Source organism: Leuciscus leuciscus (genome assembly GCF_965113295.1).
Source record: "Leuciscus leuciscus genome assembly, chromosome: 1".
NCBI lineage: Eukaryota > Metazoa > Chordata > Actinopteri > Cypriniformes > Leuciscidae > Leuciscus > Leuciscus leuciscus.
The window spans coordinates 4,533,440-4,555,406 of NC_138725.1; the positions used below are offsets into that span (position 1 = coordinate 4,533,440).

The 21,967-nt window shown below is 40.6% G+C and overlaps 1 protein-coding gene and 1 long non-coding RNA gene across 2 annotated transcripts in view; one reads left to right on the plus strand and one right to left on the minus strand.

Annotated features, from left to right (window-relative positions):
- The window catches only part of LOC309494292 (uncharacterized protein), a 41,575-nt gene that overhangs the window by 11,536 nt on the left and 8,072 nt on the right, over positions 1-21,967 (minus strand). Inside the window, exon 2 of the mRNA XM_082163564.1 lies at positions 402-2,661. Coding sequence (XP_082019690.1) covers positions 402-2,656 — 2,255 coding nt within the window. The 5' untranslated portion in view covers positions 2,657-2,661. The remainder of the gene's footprint in view (positions 1-401; positions 2,662-21,967) is intronic.
- On the plus strand, positions 3,603-14,165 carry LOC309494495. Its single transcript, XR_014204331.1, has 3 exons — positions 3,603-7,212; positions 7,645-8,102; positions 9,372-14,165. It is a non-coding gene; the product is annotated as an uncharacterized lncRNA (long non-coding RNA).

Here is a 21,967-nt window from a genome sequence, read left to right on the forward strand (position 1 = left end):
TTGAATCTTTGAATCTTGAATCTTGAACATCTACCAAACGTGTCAATTTTTTAGCAGTAAATAAAATTTCTATGGACTAAATGCACATGAAAAATAAAGTCTAACCCTTAAAGTAACACTATGGAACTTTTCCGCTGAGGTCACCCTACAGGTTGGAAGCGGTATTGTCTCATTAGAACTACAGAAACACGACCCGATCTGGCAATCTTACATGTGTGGTTATAGCAGATAAAGGACCACAAAGCAGAGGCATAAGTGCCTTTCACCCTGTTACGACTTGATGAACCACTGAAATGATTTTGGAAACATTATTTTAAGGTAAAAAATCTTCCTTAGTGTTGCTTTAATGGTGAAGCTGATTCCAGGTTTTGTTTCTCAGCACATAAAGATAAACTACTCACCGTGATCTCACACTGTGTTGATGTGGTTTCTCCACTGCATGGATCTTCATGTGTCGCTTCAGGTGAGTTTTCATAGAGAAACTATTTCCGCACTGATCACACGTGTGCAAATTCTCTCTGCTGTGGATCCTCTCATGTGTTTTCAGATTTGATGACAGACTAAATCTCTTATCACAGTGTGAACACTTGTAAGGTTTTTCCCCAGTGTGGATCCTCTCATGTGTTTTCAGATTTGATGACAGACTGAATCTCTTGTCACAGTGTGAACACTTGTAAGGTTTTTCTCCAGTGTGGATCCTCTCATGTGATCTCAGATGTTCTGACCGACTGAATCTCTTGTCACAGTGTGAACACTTGTGAGGTTTTTCTCCAGTGTGGATCATCTCATGTGTTTTCAAAGATGATGACACACTAAATCTCTTGTCACAGTGTGAACACTTGTAAGGTTTTTCTCCAGTGTGGTTCATCTCATGTGTTTTCAGATTTGCTGACCGACTGAATCTCTTGTCACAGTGTGAACACTTGTAAGGTTTTTCTCCAGTGTGGATCATCTCATGTGTTTTCAGAGATGATGACTGACTGAATCTCTTGTCACAGTGTGAACACTTGTAAGGTTTTTCTCCAGTGTGGATCATCTCATGTGTTTTCAGAGATGATGACACACTGAATCTCTTGTCACAGTGTGAACACTTGTAAGGTTTTTCTCCAGAGTGGATCCTCTCATGTGTTTTCAGATGTGTTGACCGACTGAATCTCTTGTCACAGTGTGAACACTTGTAAGGTTTTTCTCCAGTGTGGATCCTCTCATGTGTTTTCAGATGTGCTGACAGACTGAATCTCTTGTCACAGTGTGAACACATGTAAGGTTTTTCTCCAGTGTGGATCCTCTCATGTTTTTTCAGATCTGCTGACAGACTGAATCTCTTGTCACAGTGTGAACACATGTAAGGTTTTTCACCAGTGTGAATTCTCTGGTGCTGTTTTAACTTGTCCGCTGTAATGAAAGTCTTCTCACACTCAAAGCACATGTACTCTCTCACACCAGTGTGTGTTTTCTCATGTGTATGTAAAGATTGCAGCAGTGAAAAACTCTTTCCACACACAGAACATGAATACGGCTTCTCCTTCGTATGAACTGTCAGGTGTGTCTTCAGGACTGATGCATGACGAAAAGTGTTGCCGCATTGATCACATGAGAACGTCTTCTCTCCAGTGTGGATCCTCATGTGAACATTAAGATTATGTTTTCGTGGGAAACTCTTTCCGCATTGATCACATGTGAATGGCTTTTCTCCTGTGTGGATTTTTATGTGTTCTTTAAGGTGTGAAGATCGAATGAAACTCTTCCCGCATTGATCACATGTGAACGGCTTCACTCCGGTGTGGATCATCATGTGAACATTAAGGTGTGATGATTGACTAAAACTATTCCCACATTGATTGCATACATGTGGCTTCTCTCCTGTATGAACTCTCATGTGTTGCTTAAGGTTTGATGATTGACTAAAACTATTCCCACATTGATTGCATACATGTGACTTCTCTCCTGTATGAACTCTCATGTGAATCTTAAGATATGTTTTGTCTGAGAATCTCTTTTCACACTGTTCACACATGAATGGCTTCTCTCCAGTGTGGATCCTCATGTGAATCTCAAGCCTATGTTTGGTTGTGAAACTCTTCCCACACTGAGTGCAGGTGAAAGATTTCTTGGCTCGTCTTTTCTTTAAACATTTGTTTTTAGTCTTTGAGCGACTCAGAGGTTTTTCTCCAGGTTTGACATGATGTTCCTCCTTCACTTCACTCAGTTCTTCACTCTCCTCCTCCACTTCACTCACTTCTTCACTCTCCTCCTCCACTTCACTCACTTCTTCACTCTCCTCCTCCACTTCACTCAGTTCTTCACTCTCCTCCTCCACTTCACTCAGTTCTTCACTGTCCTCCTTCACTTCACTCAGTTCTTCTTTCTCCTCCTCCACTTCACTCAGTTCTTCACTCTCCTCCTCCACTTCACTCAGTTCTTCACTCTCCTCCTCCACTTCACTCAGTTCTTCACTGTCCTCCTCCACTTCACTCAGTTCTTCACTCTCCTCCTCCACTTCACTCAGTTCTTCACTCTCCTCCTCCACTTCACTCAGTTCTTCACTCTCCTCCTCCACTTCACTCAGTTCTTCACTGTCCTCCTCCACTTCACTCAGTTCTTCTTTCTCCTCCTCCACTTCACTCAGTTCTTCACTCTCCTCGATCTCTTCCATCGGGTCTAATATCAAAGAGAAAAAAAAAATTTCATTTTCAGTACATCAAAACAATTCCAAGAGATGTATATGAGTATATAAGTGAAAGGACATAACAGTGAACCATGATGTACCAAAGTAAACAACTTCTATAAATATTTAAATCATTTTTATGCATTTTTATAAATTATACGTCCCTGAAAATTTACATGAATGAGGTACATTGTTCTTCAATTATTATTTTTAAAACATTATATACAAATACCATATTTCAGTAGTGAGATATATTAAATATATTTGATCAACGACAATTATCTAATGTAATATTAATACATTAAAAAAATATACAACAGTGTAATCATTTTGACACCAACATTTAGATTGATATTTAATTCATTAAACTAAAAACGTAATTATTATGGGCCGGTTACAATAAACGTTTCCTTCCACTGACGTCCATTCATACGCATGTGAATGTGGGACACCGGAAACACAAGATCAAGTGAATTTCGCTGTGAGAAAAAAAACAAATTTTTGCTGTAAAGTGCAGTAGATTGTATATTTTTGGAATAATTATTTTTTGTCATATATGTTTTTAATAAAAGACACCGCAGAGTGTGACCTCATTTCACGACCGTTGCAGTGTGTGCAACATGCTCAAAGTATAGACTGACCGCGGCTTTAACTGGTTTTAAACTAACAGTTCTCTTACGAGAGGTTCTCTCGTACTGCGTAATAGCTTACGCTAGGGGAAAACTCCTTTTCCACGAGATATTGAAGCCAAAAAATTATCCTTAATTTTGTATTAATGTAAAACGCGTTGCAGCAGCATACAGACATGGGCGAGACGGCTCGCGCGCTCATTGGCTGCCCTGCGGCAACTGCAGCAGCCTATCGAGAGAGCCCTCTCATGACGTCAGACCAATGGTGGGCCCTTGGGCTATAAATATTGGCTCGAAAGGCTGGTTTAGCTGATTTTTCATCTCTTCAAGTGAAGCTCACGCATCGCTGGATCCCGAGAGCTTCACTGCCGCGCCGTCTGATAAGCCTTCTGCGGGACGAGCCTTTGCACCTGAAGCCGCTGGTCGACAACTCGCCGCCTTCAGTCACCGTTCCTGCTAACGCTCTCCGGCGTTATATCCTTTTCTCTGCTACTGTGTTTTGTGTGTGTGTGTGTGTGTATGTTCGCCACCGCGACATACTCTCATTGCACTAAAAGAGCCGGGCGTCTTTTTCAAGACGCCCCTTTTCCTGGTGAGGATCACGCAGCTCTCGCGCTAATGCCTATGGTGACTCTGAGGACTCGCCTGGCATCCTTTCTCCGAGACTGCACCTCCGCCCGCCGCGGTACTGCGCCGTAAAAAGCGCCGTGCTTTGTACAACCCGCTCGCCTGCACCCAAACACCGTTTCTATGGTTCGCGTGCGTCGCTGGCGAAAGGAGAAAAGAGTGTTTTTAGTCCCGCTGAGGCCAGACCAACCTCCATTTCTCACACATTTCTCATTCCCCTCTGAAGTTCAGGCGACTGGAAATGTCAATGTTGCAGTAAACGAGCCTGTTGTAATACACGCACGTCTGCAAACAAACGCTGGCACAAGACATGTTGACGCTCTCTTATATGCTCGCGCTAACTGAGAGTTTATGTGTTCCCCCCTGTGGCTCAGTGGCGGAATCTTAGGCTTTCGCATGAGAGACCCGTGTTCGAATCCCGGGTCTGCCAGCAGATAAAATTATGCCGTCAATGCTTTCGTTCTGTCAGTTCCCTTAAAAGGCGACTGCAGATGTGCATTTTGCAGCCAACGAGCGCGTTGTACAACCCGCTCGCATGCACCCAAACACCGTTTCTATGGCAACTCAAAGTCTTCCTAGCCAGTCTAGGAAAACGATGGTGTTCAAGCCCCGCTGCGGCCGGACTTTCACCAATACTTCTCGCTTGTTCAGTTCCGGTTAATGCGACTGTTCCAGTGTATTTTGCAGTAAACAAGTCGGTAACACAGCCCGCTTGCCTGCACACAAACGCTGTTGTCATGGCGACCCAGATAAATCCAATAAAGAGTGTATTTTCTGGTATTTCGGCCACGCCCGATGTTATGAGTGTAGTAAAAATGCCCACTGCCCAGTGCTCATTCCTACACACAAGCACACACGGCCCGCACAAATAAAATCGACTCACGTCAATTGTGCAATAGATGTAGTGAACGTGCCCACGACCCAGTGCCCACAAACACTACACGCTACATGTCTCCCGGTGTCTGTAAAAACGAAACCAACGCACATACAGTCTGCTCATGCAGACGGCGTTTTCAGCGTGATGAATGGGCCCACTGTCCCAAGCCCTCATTCGCTCACAGACATGATAAACCCTGCAAGGTTCACCCCGCTCGCTCTCTCTCAGCGTACCGCTATAGGAGAACAGAGCGCGGGCACGCTGCCCTCTGTTATCAGCGCACCCCCGGCCTCACACGCTGCAAGCACGGCGTTCATGTCTCAGCACACCGGGGCTCCCCGCTCGCCACTAGGTTGCGACCAGAGCCCAGATATCATTCTACCCCTAGCTACCCACGCGAATGCTTGGGCAAAGCTTCCCGGGATGTCAGAATGGGTGCTGAACATTATAAAGAGAGGCTACTCGCTACAATTCGTTCGACGCCCGCCACGTCACGCGGCGCGAATCGAAACTACGGTGAAAAAAGAAGTAGCACATCTACTTTGAGCCGAAATAGCGAAACTACTGAGCAAAGGGGCTATAGAACCCGTTTCACAGGCTCAGAGCGAAGGGGGAATGTACAGCAGGTATTTCCTGGTACCCAAAAAAGACGGGGGTCTCAGACCCATTTTAGATCTAAGACAGTTGAACAAAGCACTTCTGAAACGACGGTTCAGAATGCTCGCAACCAAGAAAATCCTCTCGCAAATTCGCCAAGCTGACTGGTTTATGTCAATAGATCTGAAAGACGCTTATTTCCAAATACAAATAGCGTCACAGGCAATTTTTGAAATTCGTCTCAGTCAATTGGGCGAAGAGTTCACTGTCTCCCAGTCAGACGATATCTTTTCTGGGTAGAAAACTGGACTCGCTGTCTATGACAGCACAGCTGTCGCCACAGCGCAGACTGAGTATTCAGCGCATGACGAAATTTTTTCGCCATGGCGCTTTAGTCCCGCTCAAAAAGTTTCAAAAGATGCTGGGTCTCATGGCATCAGCATCTCCAGTGCTTCAGATGATGCTATTCTAGCCCCTCTTCCCGGATTCTCTGTGAGTCCCTCATGATTATGCACTATATGAGCCCCGGGCACCTGCCCTGGGGACGTTAGTGTTGAATCTCAGCACGCACGGCGTTTTACACTGTGTTCCCCTAGAGTAAGCTGTTACGCAGTACGAGAGAACCTCTCGTAAGAGAACGTACTCGGTTACTAACGTAACCTCGGTTCTCTCTAGTGAGGGAACGAGTACTGCGTAACTTGCCGTGCATGCATCACGCTCTGGTTCGCTTCGGCGATGAAAAACCAGCTAAACCAGCCTTTCGAGCCTATATTTATAGCCCAAGGGCCCACCAATTCGGCGGGACATGACGCAGTGGGCGCGAAGCGCCCTCATTGGTCTGACATCATGAGAGGGCTCTCTCGATAGGCTGCTGCAGTTGCCGCAGGGCAGCCAATGGGCGCACGAGCCGTCTCGCCCATGTCTGCATGCTGCTGCAATGCGTTTTACATTAATACAAAATTAAGGATAATTTTTTGGCTTCAATATCTCATGGAAAAGGAGTTTTCCCCTAGCGTAAGCTATTATGCAGTACTCGTTCCCTCTCTAGAGAGAACCGAGGTTACGTTAGTAACGGAGTACTTTTTTTTTTCTTTTTTTTTTTGTGGTTTTAGGCATTACAGGGATTTTCAAAACACATAAATAGGAAAGAACAAACGGAGGAACACATCACAAGTCAAACATGCAAGCAAAACATGAAACCTCCATCTAAATCCCTTATTTGTTTTCCTTGGAAGTCTGTTCATATGCATATAAAAAAATTAAATAAAAAAAAAGAATAATAATAATGAATTAGTAATAGAATAGCAGCCACCCCAAAATTACCTCTACTCCTTCCAAGCTACATTTTGAATTCCCAAGGACAGCATGTGTTCCGCATCTACACCCAAGTATTTTAGAAAGGGGCCCCAGGTCCTGTAGAATTTAAAGGGTTTGCCTCTTAGTGCAGTGGAAAAGGCTTCATTAGGAATAAAGCCCTTAACAATATTTATCCACTGAACCACTGATGGGGTTATTTCAGTTATCCATTGAAACAAAATACTTTTGCGGGCACAAAATAATAATATTTGCAAGAGATGATCACCCTTAAAACCATGAGGGAGTTCCTCTGTAAGTCCCAGTAAACAGATCTTAGGCCCTAATTGTAAACAGATCTTAGGCCCTAATTATAAAGAACAGGAAAAGATTTTACCCACTTTTAAACAAACCCCCGCCCAGAAATACTGAACCTAAAAACATCCCCAGAAGCAGTGCATAAGGGTTCCCTCTGCGATCTTGCATTTATTGCATAGGCTGAATAAATTGGGGTTCATTTTGTGTCTGCGAACCGAAGTGATATGTAATCTGTGCAGTATTTTAAACTGCATTTCCCAGGATGCATTGTCTGCCAAGTAATGTGTTACACATACCATTCCCCCGTCCGCTTTGTTTATTTCTACCCCAAGATCAGTTTCCCATAGTCTCCTGACTTTATCTGAATTATCTTTGTTCGAACTTGAGAGAATATTATAAAAACGGCTAAGTATTGATCGAGAAGATGAGTTTATTAAGCTGTTCTTCTATTGTAGACAGACCAAGGCCGCCTGGATGGTCCTTTAGCTTTTTTGATACAAAGCTATGTATTTGGTTATATGTAAGTGCTTCCTATCAATATTATACTTTAAAACAATCTGATCAAAGGTCATCAACTTATTGTTTTCCACTACATCACCTATAACACAAATCCCTTGTTTTTTCCAGAGTGCTAGCCCAATCAATCTGGATTATTGTGTATAGGTGTGTATGCCGAGAGGTGTGTAGCATATCCCTCTGTTTTGCGAGCCATCCGCCATACTTTAATCATGTTATTAAGAATTATGTTGCCTTTGATTAGAATAGACAACTTTGTAGATGACATGTATAATAAATTGCGAAGAGGGATATAACCAATACATGCTGCTTCTGCACTGACCAAGGTCGAGTTTGGGTCGTCTAGATGCCATTCCAGTATATATTTTAATTGAGCAGATAAATTATATAATTCAAATGAGGGAGCTGCCAACCCTCCAGACATACTAGGGAGAAGCTATACCTAAGCCTAGGCCTTTCTTTCCGCCAAAAAAAAGATATAATTGAACCACGTAGCTGTCTTAGAGCTTTACCAGGAAGCAGAATGGGAAGCAGAATGGGAAGCATCTGGAAGAGGTATAACATACGTGGTAGGGGTGTAAATCGGACAGTTCCTCACGATACGATACGATATCGATTCTCTCAGCCAGCGATACGATATTTTCCGATACTTCAAAAAATTCCACGATACGATTCGATTCGATTCAGGGCTATATCGATCGATTAATCGATATTTAGATATTATCAGAATCAGAATCAGAAAGAGCTTTATTGCCAAGTGTGCTTGCACCCACAAGGAATTTTTCTTGGTACTGAAGCTTCCAGTGCACATATACAAATACAAATACAACAAGAAACATAGTAATACAAATTCTAAGAATAAAATATATAAAAAAATAAAATAAAATAAAATAGTATAAAAAGTAAAAAAAAGGGGTCACAGTTGGGTTTAGAGAGCTCCACACCGAGGCAGCCATCCGCGGCGCCATCTTGGATATTCCATATTGGATATTATGTTCACACAACCAGTTACATTTTTATTAACTCACAAATGCAATCAAAATATATAACATGACCATTTAATTAAACTCTTTGAAAATTGCACACCCTCTCCCAATTGGGACATTTATAACAGAAGAGGTCATTTGCAAGTACTCCGTTCTTATTCATTTGCATAAATCATGTTTTTTATTATTATTGTGCATTCCAAGTAATATCAATCAAACTGCAGCTGGGTTGATTTGATTAATAATAATAATAATAATAATAATAACTTAAAAAATACAGGTAAATTACAAAATTAAAGTTAATTGAAAGTAAGCTTTAATATGTTAAAAAAAAAATATATATTTTTTTTTAGCAGAGCAGATACATTCACATTGCATCTTTCTGAGTCAAGCAAAACTAAGTAATTGCTATGATAAATAATACAACACTCAGTTAATCTTCATAACGTTAATCTCCTCAGCTGACATAGACGCCCGACAAACTTTGTTGTTGTGATAACGTACACGCAATACAGTGAACTTTTCCCTCATAAACGAGCTGCTTTAGTAAGGGTCCGTGAAAATGTTTCAGGTTTTATTTTCCTTTTACGCCCTGAAGAAGATATCACGAGTTCATTGAAATTATCCATCCTCGATCACTTTTAGTCAGCTTTGACGAAACTCCTCTTAGCCAGCGCGTCTTTTCAAAGTGACGTCTGACTTGAATACTGCGCGCTGAGTCGCTAAAACGCATTTAGCGTGTTGTGTTCACCAACAAGGGTGCGAGTGCTTGTCTGTTTCTGCTGTAAAACATGAACTCGCGATGCCTTGACAGCGGTACATATCGATGTATCGTTACACCCCTAATACGTGGTACTAAGTTCATTTTGACAAGGTGAATACGCCCTATTAATGATAATGGTAAACTGCACCATCTATCCAGATCATTAATAATAGATTTGATAGTCGGGGTAAAATTTAATCAGTAAAGGCAGTCCAAATTAGGTGAAATCTTTATACCTAGATATGTCAGCGCAGAAGGAGACCACTTACATCCGTTGCTTTGCGAAAAATAATGATTTCTCCGCCTTCTTTGTAAAAATAGCTTCAAGAGAAGTTTGCAAAGTTTTGATTTCTGCCAGCAACTCATCTGAAGGGGATGTATTGTATCTAACTCGAAGATCATGGAGCTTAACCTCAAGCTTTCTTTGATCTACTAAGCTCTTCTTTTTCAGGTTTGATACGTATGAAATAATTAGCCCCCTGATATATGCCTTTGCAGTGTCCCATATCAGATTGGGAGATACCCCAGGGGTTTTATTGTCCGAGAAAAATAGTTTAGTTTGTTCCTTAAGATAACAAAGTTTGGGTCATGTGTAAGCCAAGAAGGAAACCTCCACGCACCCTGATGCTGTTTAACATTAGAGAGAGATAAATTAAGGAATACGGCCACATGATCAGATATTACAATATTACCTATCTCGCAATCCAATATATTATGAAGGGAAGCTTTAGGTGAAAAAATTTCATCTATTCTACTGCTGGATTTGTGTACTCCAGAAAATAAAGTATATTCCCACTGCCCAGGGTGTTAAGCCCGCCATGTATCTATTAAACCGATTTCTTGACACGTCTCATCCAGGGCGCAAGCCCTGCTAGACCGCTTGACCTTTGACGAGACAGATTTATCTAAATCAGGTGAAAGAACACAATTAAAATCACCAGCAATAATGATGTGCTCGCATTGTAATTCTGCAAATTTACAAAAGATTTGTGTAATAAAATCATTAGATTGAATGGGGGGTACGTATACATTCATTAAAGTAATTAAAGTTTCTCCACTCAACTCCCCATTAAAGGTGAACTAAGTAACTTTTTTACCTTAACTGAACAGCTTCGGAGTCATTGGAATGGTTATAGTACTTATTTCGGGTTGAATGGTGGTCGTTTCGCACCCACCTGGTGCCCGTGAGCGGAAAATACGCACTTGCAACTTTGAGCCGCCGGCCGCCGCGTCAGGAAGTATCGCGTGATATCAGGTCTCGCGATGTAAACAATTGCTTTACGGCCAAAAGAAATCTGCTCAAATACTGTCATTATTGCGCTCCCTCACGCTGTCCGAACCCGAATGAAGAAGACGTTTTAAAGAATGTCCCATCTGCTTTGATGTCGTTGATCTACTAGCCTCTGGTGTCTGAGAATCACCAACGAGTTTTTACAACAGTGTTGTCAAATATCTATTCCGAAGCTGTGGGGGGAGCTCTAGAGAGAAACCTGCGAGCAAAAAGCTAGAATACAGCGAAGAAATCCCGAAGCTACTGAGTGCTGCTTTAAGCAGCACATATCGACCTGCGGTATCAGCCTGAACACATACAATTGAGAGAGGAAGATGGTTGTGAATGAGAATAGCCACACCCCTGCTTTTAATGGTAAAGGATGAGTAAAACACTTGCCCCACCCAGTCACGCTTTAACTTGGTGTTCATTTGCCATTTTTCCTTGTGTATAAAGTACCTTTAAATAAGCCAGTATTATTGTGAAAAGCCAAGAACATAACGCAATCTGATGAAGGTTAAAGGAGGCTGAATTTAGAAAAAAATGAAAATCAATAAATGGATAGGTAAAGACATAAAACAAAATCAAATTACCCTGAATGCCAAAAAAAAAACCCCGAACTATTTACACTCTTCAAGACTTAAACAATTATGTCCATCAAAAGGTGGAGCCTGGCGCCGGTCGGTTTCATATACGAGATGCACAGGTACACAGACCCATGCTCTACAGAAACTTTACAGGACCGGTAAAAACAACAGATGGTCTGGACAAGTGTTAAAAGATACACAAGTAACACACATACAGGTTGTGTAGTCATAGATGTTCAAAAGAACCGCAACTGCGGTGAGCCCCAACGTAACAGTTAACCCTTTAAAGTTATACAAAACATATTTAGTCAGCCTTTGCAGCCTACAATAAAATTAAAATAAATCCTTGACACCGCCCCCATCGCCAGTATGAAAGTCTTGTAGAACAAGAAATAATCACCTTGCTGTCCACGTAATATCAATTGAGACGATTTGAAATATAAAGCAATAAAGAACACAAATAATCAACCCCAACCACCTGTCACAAAAGTGGACGCTTCAAAGGGTCTGTAAATATCCATACCTTGTTTCCACAGAAAGTCAAACTTGCTTAGGAGCAAAACTTTTAGATCCCATTTGAAAACGTTGATGCGGTTTTAAAGTCATTCAACAGCATCGGGACAGGATGCATCAGGCCGGTGGACAGGAGTAGAGGCAGTTTAGACAGGAAATCCTCCACTTCACCCGGTTGTTTAAAAAAACTTAGCTCCATCATACTGCACTCTAAGAACCGCCGGGTAAATCATCCCAAAGCCCACTCCCTTCTCGCGGAGACGTTTTTTAACTGCACTGAATGCCTGTATTTTCCTGATGATTGCAGCCGAAAAATCCTCGTAGATGGATATGGTATGTTGCTTGTACAGCAGCTTTCCGGCAGACCAAGCAGCCTGTAGGATTCGGACTTTATCCTGATAGTTGTGGAGCTTTAGGATCATGGCGCAACCTATCTCTCTCCTGAGATAGGTTGGCGCATAGAAATCCAATGCGCGCATTCTGTTTTAATCTGGCCATGCTTAACGTCGATATTCAGCAAATTGGGCAGCCATAATTTGAGAAACAGAACGGGGTTGGTGCCTTCCTCGCCCTCGGGTAGGCCGATTATTCGGATGTTGCATCTCCTGCTTCTGTTTTCCAAGTCATCTATTTTGTCAAGAGCTGCTTCAAGGGACGCCTTCATCTTGACCAGATCTGCGTTGTCTCTGGCAAAGGTGTCTTCCATCGTTGATATGCGTGCTTCAGCTCCAGCAACGCAATCTTCAACCTCAGTAACATGCGCCGTCACCACGGACAGCTTCTCCATCAATGGACCAATTTTGTTTTCGAGTGCTATGTCCACTCCTGCGAGTACTTCCGAAGTGATACGCTTAGCTAGCGTGTCCATTTCGCCAACGTTTAGTGATACGTCCACCATTTCAGGTGTATGCGCGGGAGTCGGTATTTTCGATTGTTTTCGTCTTCTGAGCGTATAATTTAGATTCAATCTTTTCTCTGACATACCTTGCGTCAGCAACGCCCAGAATTCCACCAACTGAGGAAGGCTTATAAGGCTGAAAAGGTTACAATTAAAGGGCTTCACAGCAGCTAGGCAGAAACACAACTACTCCACCATCTTGCGTCAGGTGACTCAACTAACAGTTTTTATTAGCATTATCTGTGTCCAACATTTTTCACTCAACCCTGTTAACTTCTGGACTGATTTTCCTCTAAACAATTTATTAATTGTGACACCCAGGAAGTGACATCATCTGGGCCAGTGTTGCCAGATTGGGCCGTTTTGGACAAACATTCAAGGGGGTAATCCAGCACCCGAAAAGTGTACCTTCAATGCGGGCATCCATTGCTAACCAAGCCTTCACCTGCTGTTAGCATTCCATCGACTCCCATTCATTTTGGCGTCACTTTGACAGCGAATAACTTTACATCTGAGGCGTTTAAAGACTCCATTTGTCCATTGTTTATTTCTAAAGAAACATGACCATGTATAAAAGGCTCCATTACCTTGTATCTTACGTTATGGCCCTGTAGAAGCAGTTTTTGTAAAAGTAGGCTAACGATTGCATCATAACCACGCGACTCTCTGTCGCACAGTAGAGAAATTACTGTATAGACAGGAGGAGAAGCTTGCAGGCAATCGGATGGGACGTGGAGGCAAGAATGACAAAATAATTAATCAGAATACTTGCTCTTAGCTCATGGACAGCTCCTACTCAGCTCTTCTCCGTCTCTGCAAGATCCGGAAGGGAATGATTCAGATTTCTCTCGGCACAGCTAATAGAAGACAGACAGGTTGCTCACGTCACATCTACGTCATCAAGCTTAGTTTGAGGCTGCGCAGTACACTCAACCATCAGGAAGTGAGTGCTTCTAATTTAGGGATGGGGTGATTACCGGTTTCACTATAAACCACGATAAAATGTACTGACGGTTAGTAATATCGTTTAAAATTTAGTTATCATTAAAACTGTGTTTGATTATCGCGATTTTAAAAAACTCACTATTAATCCTGTTCAGCCAGCAAAAATGTCTGATGCAGGCATGCAGCGTGCAATGTTGTTGTTTTTTTTATTCAAGAAGAATGGCTTAAGGCAGTGACCGTGCTCGGGAGATTTTTCAGCCTTTTAAGAGAACCAATTCTGAGGTGTGGTCATATTTTGGCTTTAACAAAAGTCCTGAGGGAAACTTAATCGAGGATGGTCACCCTGTCTGCAGAACATGCACAAGAAAAAGTTGCTGCAATAGAAACACTTCAAAACTGCCGAGTCGTCTTGTGTGACCATTACCCACTGTTGTATAGCAAACGCAAGGCAAGTTAACTTTGACCTCAATACCAAAACTACGTATTGAGTATTGAACTGGGTTGTTTTAAGTTGAACTATTATATAACTCACTTGAAATAAACGTGAAGCTTCCGCAAAGAAAAGTTCGCAGCAAGTGGCTTTGAGCCAAAGATGAACGAACAAGTTCAAACAAGACTATAAAGAGTGACATTTAATGGATAATAATGTATATTCATTATACACTTATTACACAGATTTTTTTTTTTTACCACATAATTACGGGGACATTGAATTGAGATTAATGTTTTAAATCTTAACTTACCCGTTTATAAATCCATGTACAGTGTACAAAACAATCGTCCAGACAAGATGATCACAACAATATTATCAAACTTTTAAACAATAAATCAACTCTGATTTAATTTTCAATACAATTGAAAATGGAAATGCTAGACGGCAAGTTGTATTTGAATGAAACGAGAGAGCGCATCCGTTGTGATACATGGATGTGCACAGTGTTATAATGCGTTGCTATTGACGACGGTCATTATAAGGACGGAAATGCCACAGAATAGAATCTTTCTTTAAAAAGTGCATAGAGCTGCTTGTTGTATTTGTTGATTTTCAAATATAAAACTTGTTGAAATGTCTTCAGTGTGAGCATCAACTCTTTTTGAACACTTTCATCTCGTTTTAACAAAACCGTGATAATATTGATAATCACGATAATTTTGGTCACTATAATCGTGATATAAAATTTTCATACCGTCCCATCCCTATTCTAATTGACTTCACTTTTCTCCGTTGAAGTCTATGGGGTTGATGTGTCCATTTCTGTTACCGTCTATGCAAAAATTGGGCGGGTGGACAAAATTTGGGCTGGTTTGGGGTCAGTTCGACAGTTTTCAAACATCTAAATGTCATAGTCTAATTGTTTAATAAACAAAACTCTAGCGTGCATGTATTCCATAAAATCAGTAAACACGACACTGTACTGGACTCAATGAAATCACATTAAATTATCCAGCAAGTTAAACTCTATTTAAAAAAAAAATGTTTTACTGTATTAATGGTGTGAAACTGAATATTCTGTTAAATGTATGTATTGTTTATTATAATTCACACAAAATGTTTTATTTTCAAATGCTTGATATACCTGCCTGAAAAATGTGTGATTTCCCCTTTAATTGATGTGATGTCATGATCCATCTTAATTTCCTGTTTTGTCTCCTCTTCTTCCCTTTTTGCAAGGTTAATGCACTGGAGAGGTAAGGTTATTTTGGGCTCCTGATAATCTTTTTTAATCTTAATTTTAATTGTTGCTTCTATGTCTATATTTTCACTCTAATTTATGTATATAATATTATTTTACCTATCTGTGTGGTTATTTTTGTATTTTCATCCCGTTTAAGGTATATTTTGCATCTGGGCCTAAATGTGGAAATGAGAGCACATGTGATTAAATGTAGGCTACATCACATTTGTTTTATAGAGAGATCGTTAAGGGCGATTCACTCAGAGGCTGCTTTTACCCGTATTTGTTTTAAATAACAGATTAAACCCAGTGAAACTGCCGCCTGTTGTCCCGTGTCTGTCTCCACAACGCTACACAATGCAGACAAGTTTTCTAACTGGTGTCGATGGCCAAGCATCACGCAGGGCATCGCGAGCCACCGGTTACATATACACATATACATGTAAACACAATTGCTTTGATAAGAAATAACATTATCAAGAATGTTAAGCAATATCACATGCAAACATGAAAAAGCATGCAGTACCAAACAACATCAAACATCAATTATCAATATACAAAAATACATTCAAACTGTATAATGACAAAACCAGAAAACTCACAAAGAATGCCCCCATCAACAACTCCAAACTAAGATGTCCTTGAATTAAGAAGCCAACAACATGTGCAACCTCATGGTGTCTCTGACTCACAGGCTGATTCAGTCTGAATATAAATGACATCACCGTCCCACATTAATAAGATCACACTCTTGGAAGATACCCTATACCCTAAAACTGGCAGGGCCAGGACACTCCCTGTCCGGCATCTTTAAGATACCACACTCTAATAAGGATTTGGCTTGGGGACATTAAAAAGATCAATTCTGAGATAGATTTGTAGTAATTATTTGGCAGACCTTGTTTGACGATTTTCACTTCAGCTTTTCGTATCTTCCCATCTTTGCTTGGAAAAGCTTTCACTATTACACCCATTGGCCATTTGTTCCTTCTAACTTTTTTTTCTTTAAGAAGGACAACATACCCCTCTTTGATGTTGGGTTCGTTGCGTGGCCATTTCTGACGACATTGAAGAGTACAGACACTCCTTACGCCATTGATGCCATTGAAGTCATGCCCTACTGGTCTGAGACAACATCCCATCCAAAATGTGACGTGCTACCCCAATCATACGCTTGGGGATTAAAGATCCAAGTGCATCTCTAGTCTTGTAAGAACTTTTGCACACCATCCTCCTCAGGAGAACTTATCCCCATTTCTTTACATACGCCAATGAAATTGGTTCTGCAATCTGAACGTAGTTGCTTGGCTGTACCACGCAATGAAAAGAAGCATCTCAATGCATTAATGAAGCTTGAAGAACTAATTTCCTCTACCACTTCTATATGGACTGCCCTAATACATAAGTAAACAATACTGTCCATCTCTTACTGTTTACATGACCTCCACGTGTACGCCTTGCTGACACTTCCCATGGACCAAACATGTCCAGTCCAACATAAGAGAAAGGAGGGTCTACTTGGAGTCATTCTGCTGGCAGAGCACACATTTTTTTCACATCAACCAGCACAATCTCCATCTTCTGGTGAATGAGCGAAACAGTAAGCAATATGGGTAAGGTGAGCTACAGCCTTGAAAAATCTATAAAAACGCTCCCATCGATTTGAGCTCAGGCAATTCTCAGACACACGTGGACAGTGTTTTCACCTTAGGACAAATTTCGATTCTTGGATTGTGAAATGTCAAGACATCCGACATAATACTTCATCTTACTCCAAGACTTCATTGGTCAGGCAGTTCATCCACAAAAAGATTGAGATTCTGGAGGTATTTGGCTGAGTCTTTAACTGGAAATGCAGCCGCAGTTCAGCCTATACCACAGCGCTAAAAGGTTGATAATGTCAGTCCGAGATCTGTCGAGGGACCGATTGGAGTCTATTTTTAAGGTGATTAACTGGTTGATTTTAATATTTTCGTGCATTCTTTTGTCTTTAACTTTCATTAATGTTAGCTTGATAGTTAAGCTAGCGTTAGCCACTTGCCAGCATATGCAAGTGATCGCACTTCCGGTTTATACTGGAACGTAAAGTCTTCACTGGAGGGTTAGTAACTACTATATATTTTGTAACTAAGGGTATGTTTACACAACAACCATGTCAAACCTATCCCCGTTCACACGGATCTGCGAAAATGACAAAAGAATGCTGTATTATGCACGCTACACCAGTAACGTAGTTGGCGATGTCACTTTGTCAAGAAACATCCCGCGAACATGTAATACGCACGCTCGTTCACAAAATCACGTTCTTGTTGTTTACATGGATGGATATGGTAAATGGCATCATTCTCACCCTTGCACTACAAAAGCTTGTGTTTTCATGCCCCCAAAACCTTGTGGTCGTGTTAATGAATGGCCAAAACGCACAAAAGCTTTTCCGTTTTCAGTGGTGTCCTGTAAACGCACCATTTGCTCGTAAGGCAGAGCTCTCCTTATATAATGCAGTCTTTTATCTTCATTGCCAAGCCAATATCAGCCTACAAATATGTGGGCAGAACTTTTGTTAAAATGAAATTCATTTCTGTTTGTCAGGTTAAAGGTGCCATGTGTAAGAATTGAGGTAAAAATATCCCAAAAATGAGCTACACGCATCAAAAGAATGAGAAGAAATAAGGGCGATGATGTCATTAAAAAAATGACAAGTTATAGTGCTGCAGAGATATCAACCTGGATTAGCATTAGCATTACTAGCCACGGCCCGACAGGTGTCGTAATACTAGTTTCGGCCATGGGAGGCGGTATGCGGGCAACATAACCACCAGTCAAACATGCAATACACAAATAACTCGCACGGCTTGTGGGCGTACTTGAACCTGATGTCAATCGTGTGGAAAGTAGCCTACTGTCCACTACTACATTCAAATAAAATCTGATAAAAAAAGGAACAGAACCAGAGTAAACATTGGCACTGCTTTCCATCGCTGCAGACAACTAATGGACATGAAAGAAATGAGGTTCGACTCCGAACTTGCAACATTTCTTTTGGAATGGTAAGTAAGATGCTGTTATGCAGTTAAGCATCTTCTTTGCAGATGCTTAAGCATCTTCTATGCAGATGCTGTTAAGTAAGATGCTGAGGTAAATCTGACATAATTGTTCTCCAACTGTGTTATTGACCTCTTCACGCTGATAAAAAACACTGATTGGTCGATATTATGTATGAGGAATACTTTTTGGTAAGTTGTAGCCTACTGTATCTTTCAACAGTGTTCGTGTTTTTTTACTATTAGTAGAGATGATCGGTTCACGTGCGCTAGGGATCTGTCGTGTAACATTTACAAGCGCCAAAACGGTATTTATTGTTTGAATTGCGTAATAAAATTGACAGAATCTGAGAGCTGAGATTGTTTTATATCATAACTAACCTGCTCTGTCTAGTCTGTCGGTCTCCGTGTCCTCTTTGCTTCGCGATTTTTCTGTGCGTGAGAAAATGTATGTGTGGCATGAGAGCGTGTGAAAAGTGTCAATTGCGTGTGTCTCACGGTGAATGCGTGAGAGTTGGAAGCTCTGGTTACGTTGGCGCTAGCTTGGTCAACATCAGCGAATGCTGTCTGCCAAATTAATGTAATTCAAACTAACAATAAAAATGTAATATGAACAAAACGAATATGAACATATTCACTGGTAAAGGTGAAGGGGAGTAGCTTGAAGATGTCATATTCATACTCTAGAGTAGACCAACTCACTTTCTGGAGGTATACTGCCCCCATCTGGTATGGAATGTGAAGTATGAATTTTTTTTTTTTGACACAAGGCACCTTTAAAGTTGAATCTTACTTTTTTGCCTCGTAACTTACGGTAAAAATAGGCCTACGTTTCCACTGAACTATATACTTAATCATGACTTGATACATATTTTTTTTATGTGTAAATAACATTCAGAAACTGTATTTGAAATAAATAGCAATCAAGTTGTAAATAGGGCTGAACAATTAATTGCAATAAAACCGCACGCGATTTGGCAAAGGCTGCGATTATCTTATGTGCAGCTTGTCAGTGGAGTGCGGCTGATCGGTAGTAAATACTGCTCCATCTGAACGCCAGAGGGTGCTCTCATGCAAACACGATAAATATGCCCCACCGCAGAAGTACAATAATGCACATCATTCCAGGAAATCCCTATCACTGTAGCTGAATAAACAGAAGATTGAAACGGTTTGATTAAACATGACTTATAAATACACGACTGCCTTATTCTGTGTAAGAAGGCACATCATCTCACAGGAGGAGGAGCTCAACTGTCGTTATGAAGTGAGTTTGGAGTAAAAGCATGTTAGTAAATGCTGTCTGTTGTTGGACAAGAGGTTCATAAATGCTTTGACGTTTCATAAATGCAAAAGATGTTTGACGTGTTTGTTTTTTCAAATGCACGTTATAAGCGACTCAAACTCACAGTGCTTTCAGAGTGAGCAGCGTTTACAGAGCCGTACATCAATGACAAGCTGCGCATAAAAAAAATAATCGCAGCCTTGCGATAAACCATCTCGAATTTAAGTCTGATTACATGGAAAGTGCGATTAATCGTTCAGCCCTAGTTGTAAATATGAGTGTGAAGCTCAGGATTTTCTTTAAGCCCCAAGTTTACAATTTGGGGGCATGTCAGTGGAAAACTGGCAGAATCACATTCACAAAGTAGTATATAGGGAGTCTTAGCCTCAGACGGGACCGTTGGCCATCAGTCTGAATGTCTTACCACACGAGACTACTATACATATATATATATATTAGACATTTAGTAGTGACATTAATCTAACTTTATTGTATCCTTCTCTTTAGGTTGAGCCAGATAGTTTTTATTTAGAGGACGAAATAACAAGATAAAAATTTTTTCCAGATCAATCTGGACATTTTCAGACCACCCTGATGAGAGACAGAGGATAATTTGCTGTGTCAGTGTAACACCCGCGTTGATTGACAGGCACTGACAATATACTAATATTTATCTATAGGCCAGTAGGTTCGGCTCGGAAGGCATAAATTAAACAGCTTAAATTTGTGAGTAAATAAATCTGTATTGGAAATAAATTGATTCTTTGTAAAGAATAAAATGAAAGTAAAAAAAAGAAATTTAACACTATGCACAGTGTCAGTTGATTAATAGATTGTAGTGAAGAAACTCAATCAAAATGCAATACATGAATTATGCATACTAATCTGGGTGCACCCAATAACTATAGAATTCAGTTAGACTGCAATCGTATAACAAGTTCGCAATTTTAACTTTTGACAACCTCAGTTAACTCAAATGGGAAAAATTAAATAAAATAAAATATAATACCTCCTTGAAATTCAAGAATTTTTGATTCAATAGATTCTGTTCAACAACTCTGTTCAGCACATTCAATTTGGTAAATAAAACTCAAAGGTTTGGTTCAATACATTCAATCCAAAACACTTCAGTGCAAAGATTCAGTTCAGACAAATTCAGTTCGATTCAGTAATCTCAGTTCAGTTCGATTCAGTTTAATTCAGTTCAAGTGACTCGGTTCAAAATAGTTCAGTTCGATAGATTCACCGGGAAAATGATTCGATTCCACAGTTCTGCAAAACTCCGTGTGGAACAAAAAAAAAACAATAAGGAAAAACAAGAAAATACCCCCGTCTCCGCAAAGATATTCCTTAGAGCGGTCTCTCGAATGAAAATTAAAGAAAATGTGGCTCCGTTTGGGTGAACTAGCAGGTAATTGGAATTTTCCTACCCGATTCCTGGGTTAGTTTCAACTGTTCGTTTCAGTCAGCGTTGACTCGCCATCTTACATCGTCCTCTAACTCAGTGTTTCCCAACCCTGTTCCTGGAGGCACACCAACACTACACATTTTCCAACTCTTCCTAATCAATCACACCTGAATCAACTCATCAGCTCGTTAGTAGAGACTCCAAGACCAGATATATATGAGTCAAATAAGGGAGACATCCAAAATGTGCACTGTTGGTGTATTTTTGCTCCTCTTTTCAGCTCGTGCTCAAGTTATGCTGCTGCTTATCTCAGTCTCGTCGAGAAAAAAAAAAAAATGGTTTCCCCCATACAGCAACTAACGTGGTGGGGCGGGACTTCAATCTATACTTAATGTGATTGGATGATTACTGCAATGTCAATCATCACACTAACATACATTTTACATTGATTTTATAATTTCTTACATTTTTATTATCAGTCTTATTTCTGGTTAGTTTATTATTTTAACACTCTTTAATTTATTCCTTTTCATAATACATTTTAATTATACAGGGTTACATCAGGGACAAGCAAAGAACAAGTTTTGACACCAGTTGCAGGCCCCTGTCACCCAAAAGGGAGCCCTGCCTTTACACACCCATCTAATACATTTCAAAACCCTCTCCGAAGGGCCAAATCAGCAAGAAAACTATTTTTTTTTAAAAATGTATATATACCGATAGTATATATTTACCGATAGTAATTTTCAAACATTACAGAGGCACTTGTTTGGGAAAGACCTACATCGACGGATGCAGGCATTTTGAAAGTCCTATATTGACGAATATAGGCAGGTGCGCAGTGGCCACGCTGGGGGGAAGAATTAACACAGTGAATATAGTGCGTGGTGACCACGCGGGGAAAGAATTTAAATACGCAAATATAAATACTGTTGAGTAAAATTAGTGCAAAAATGGGTAATGTTAATGATAAAGAGTTGGAGACAGCGGATTTCTCAAAAGGGAATTATTGTTCCATGACCAAGAAAAATGGAACGTGGTGGCATCATAGGATACCATAGTTAATTAAA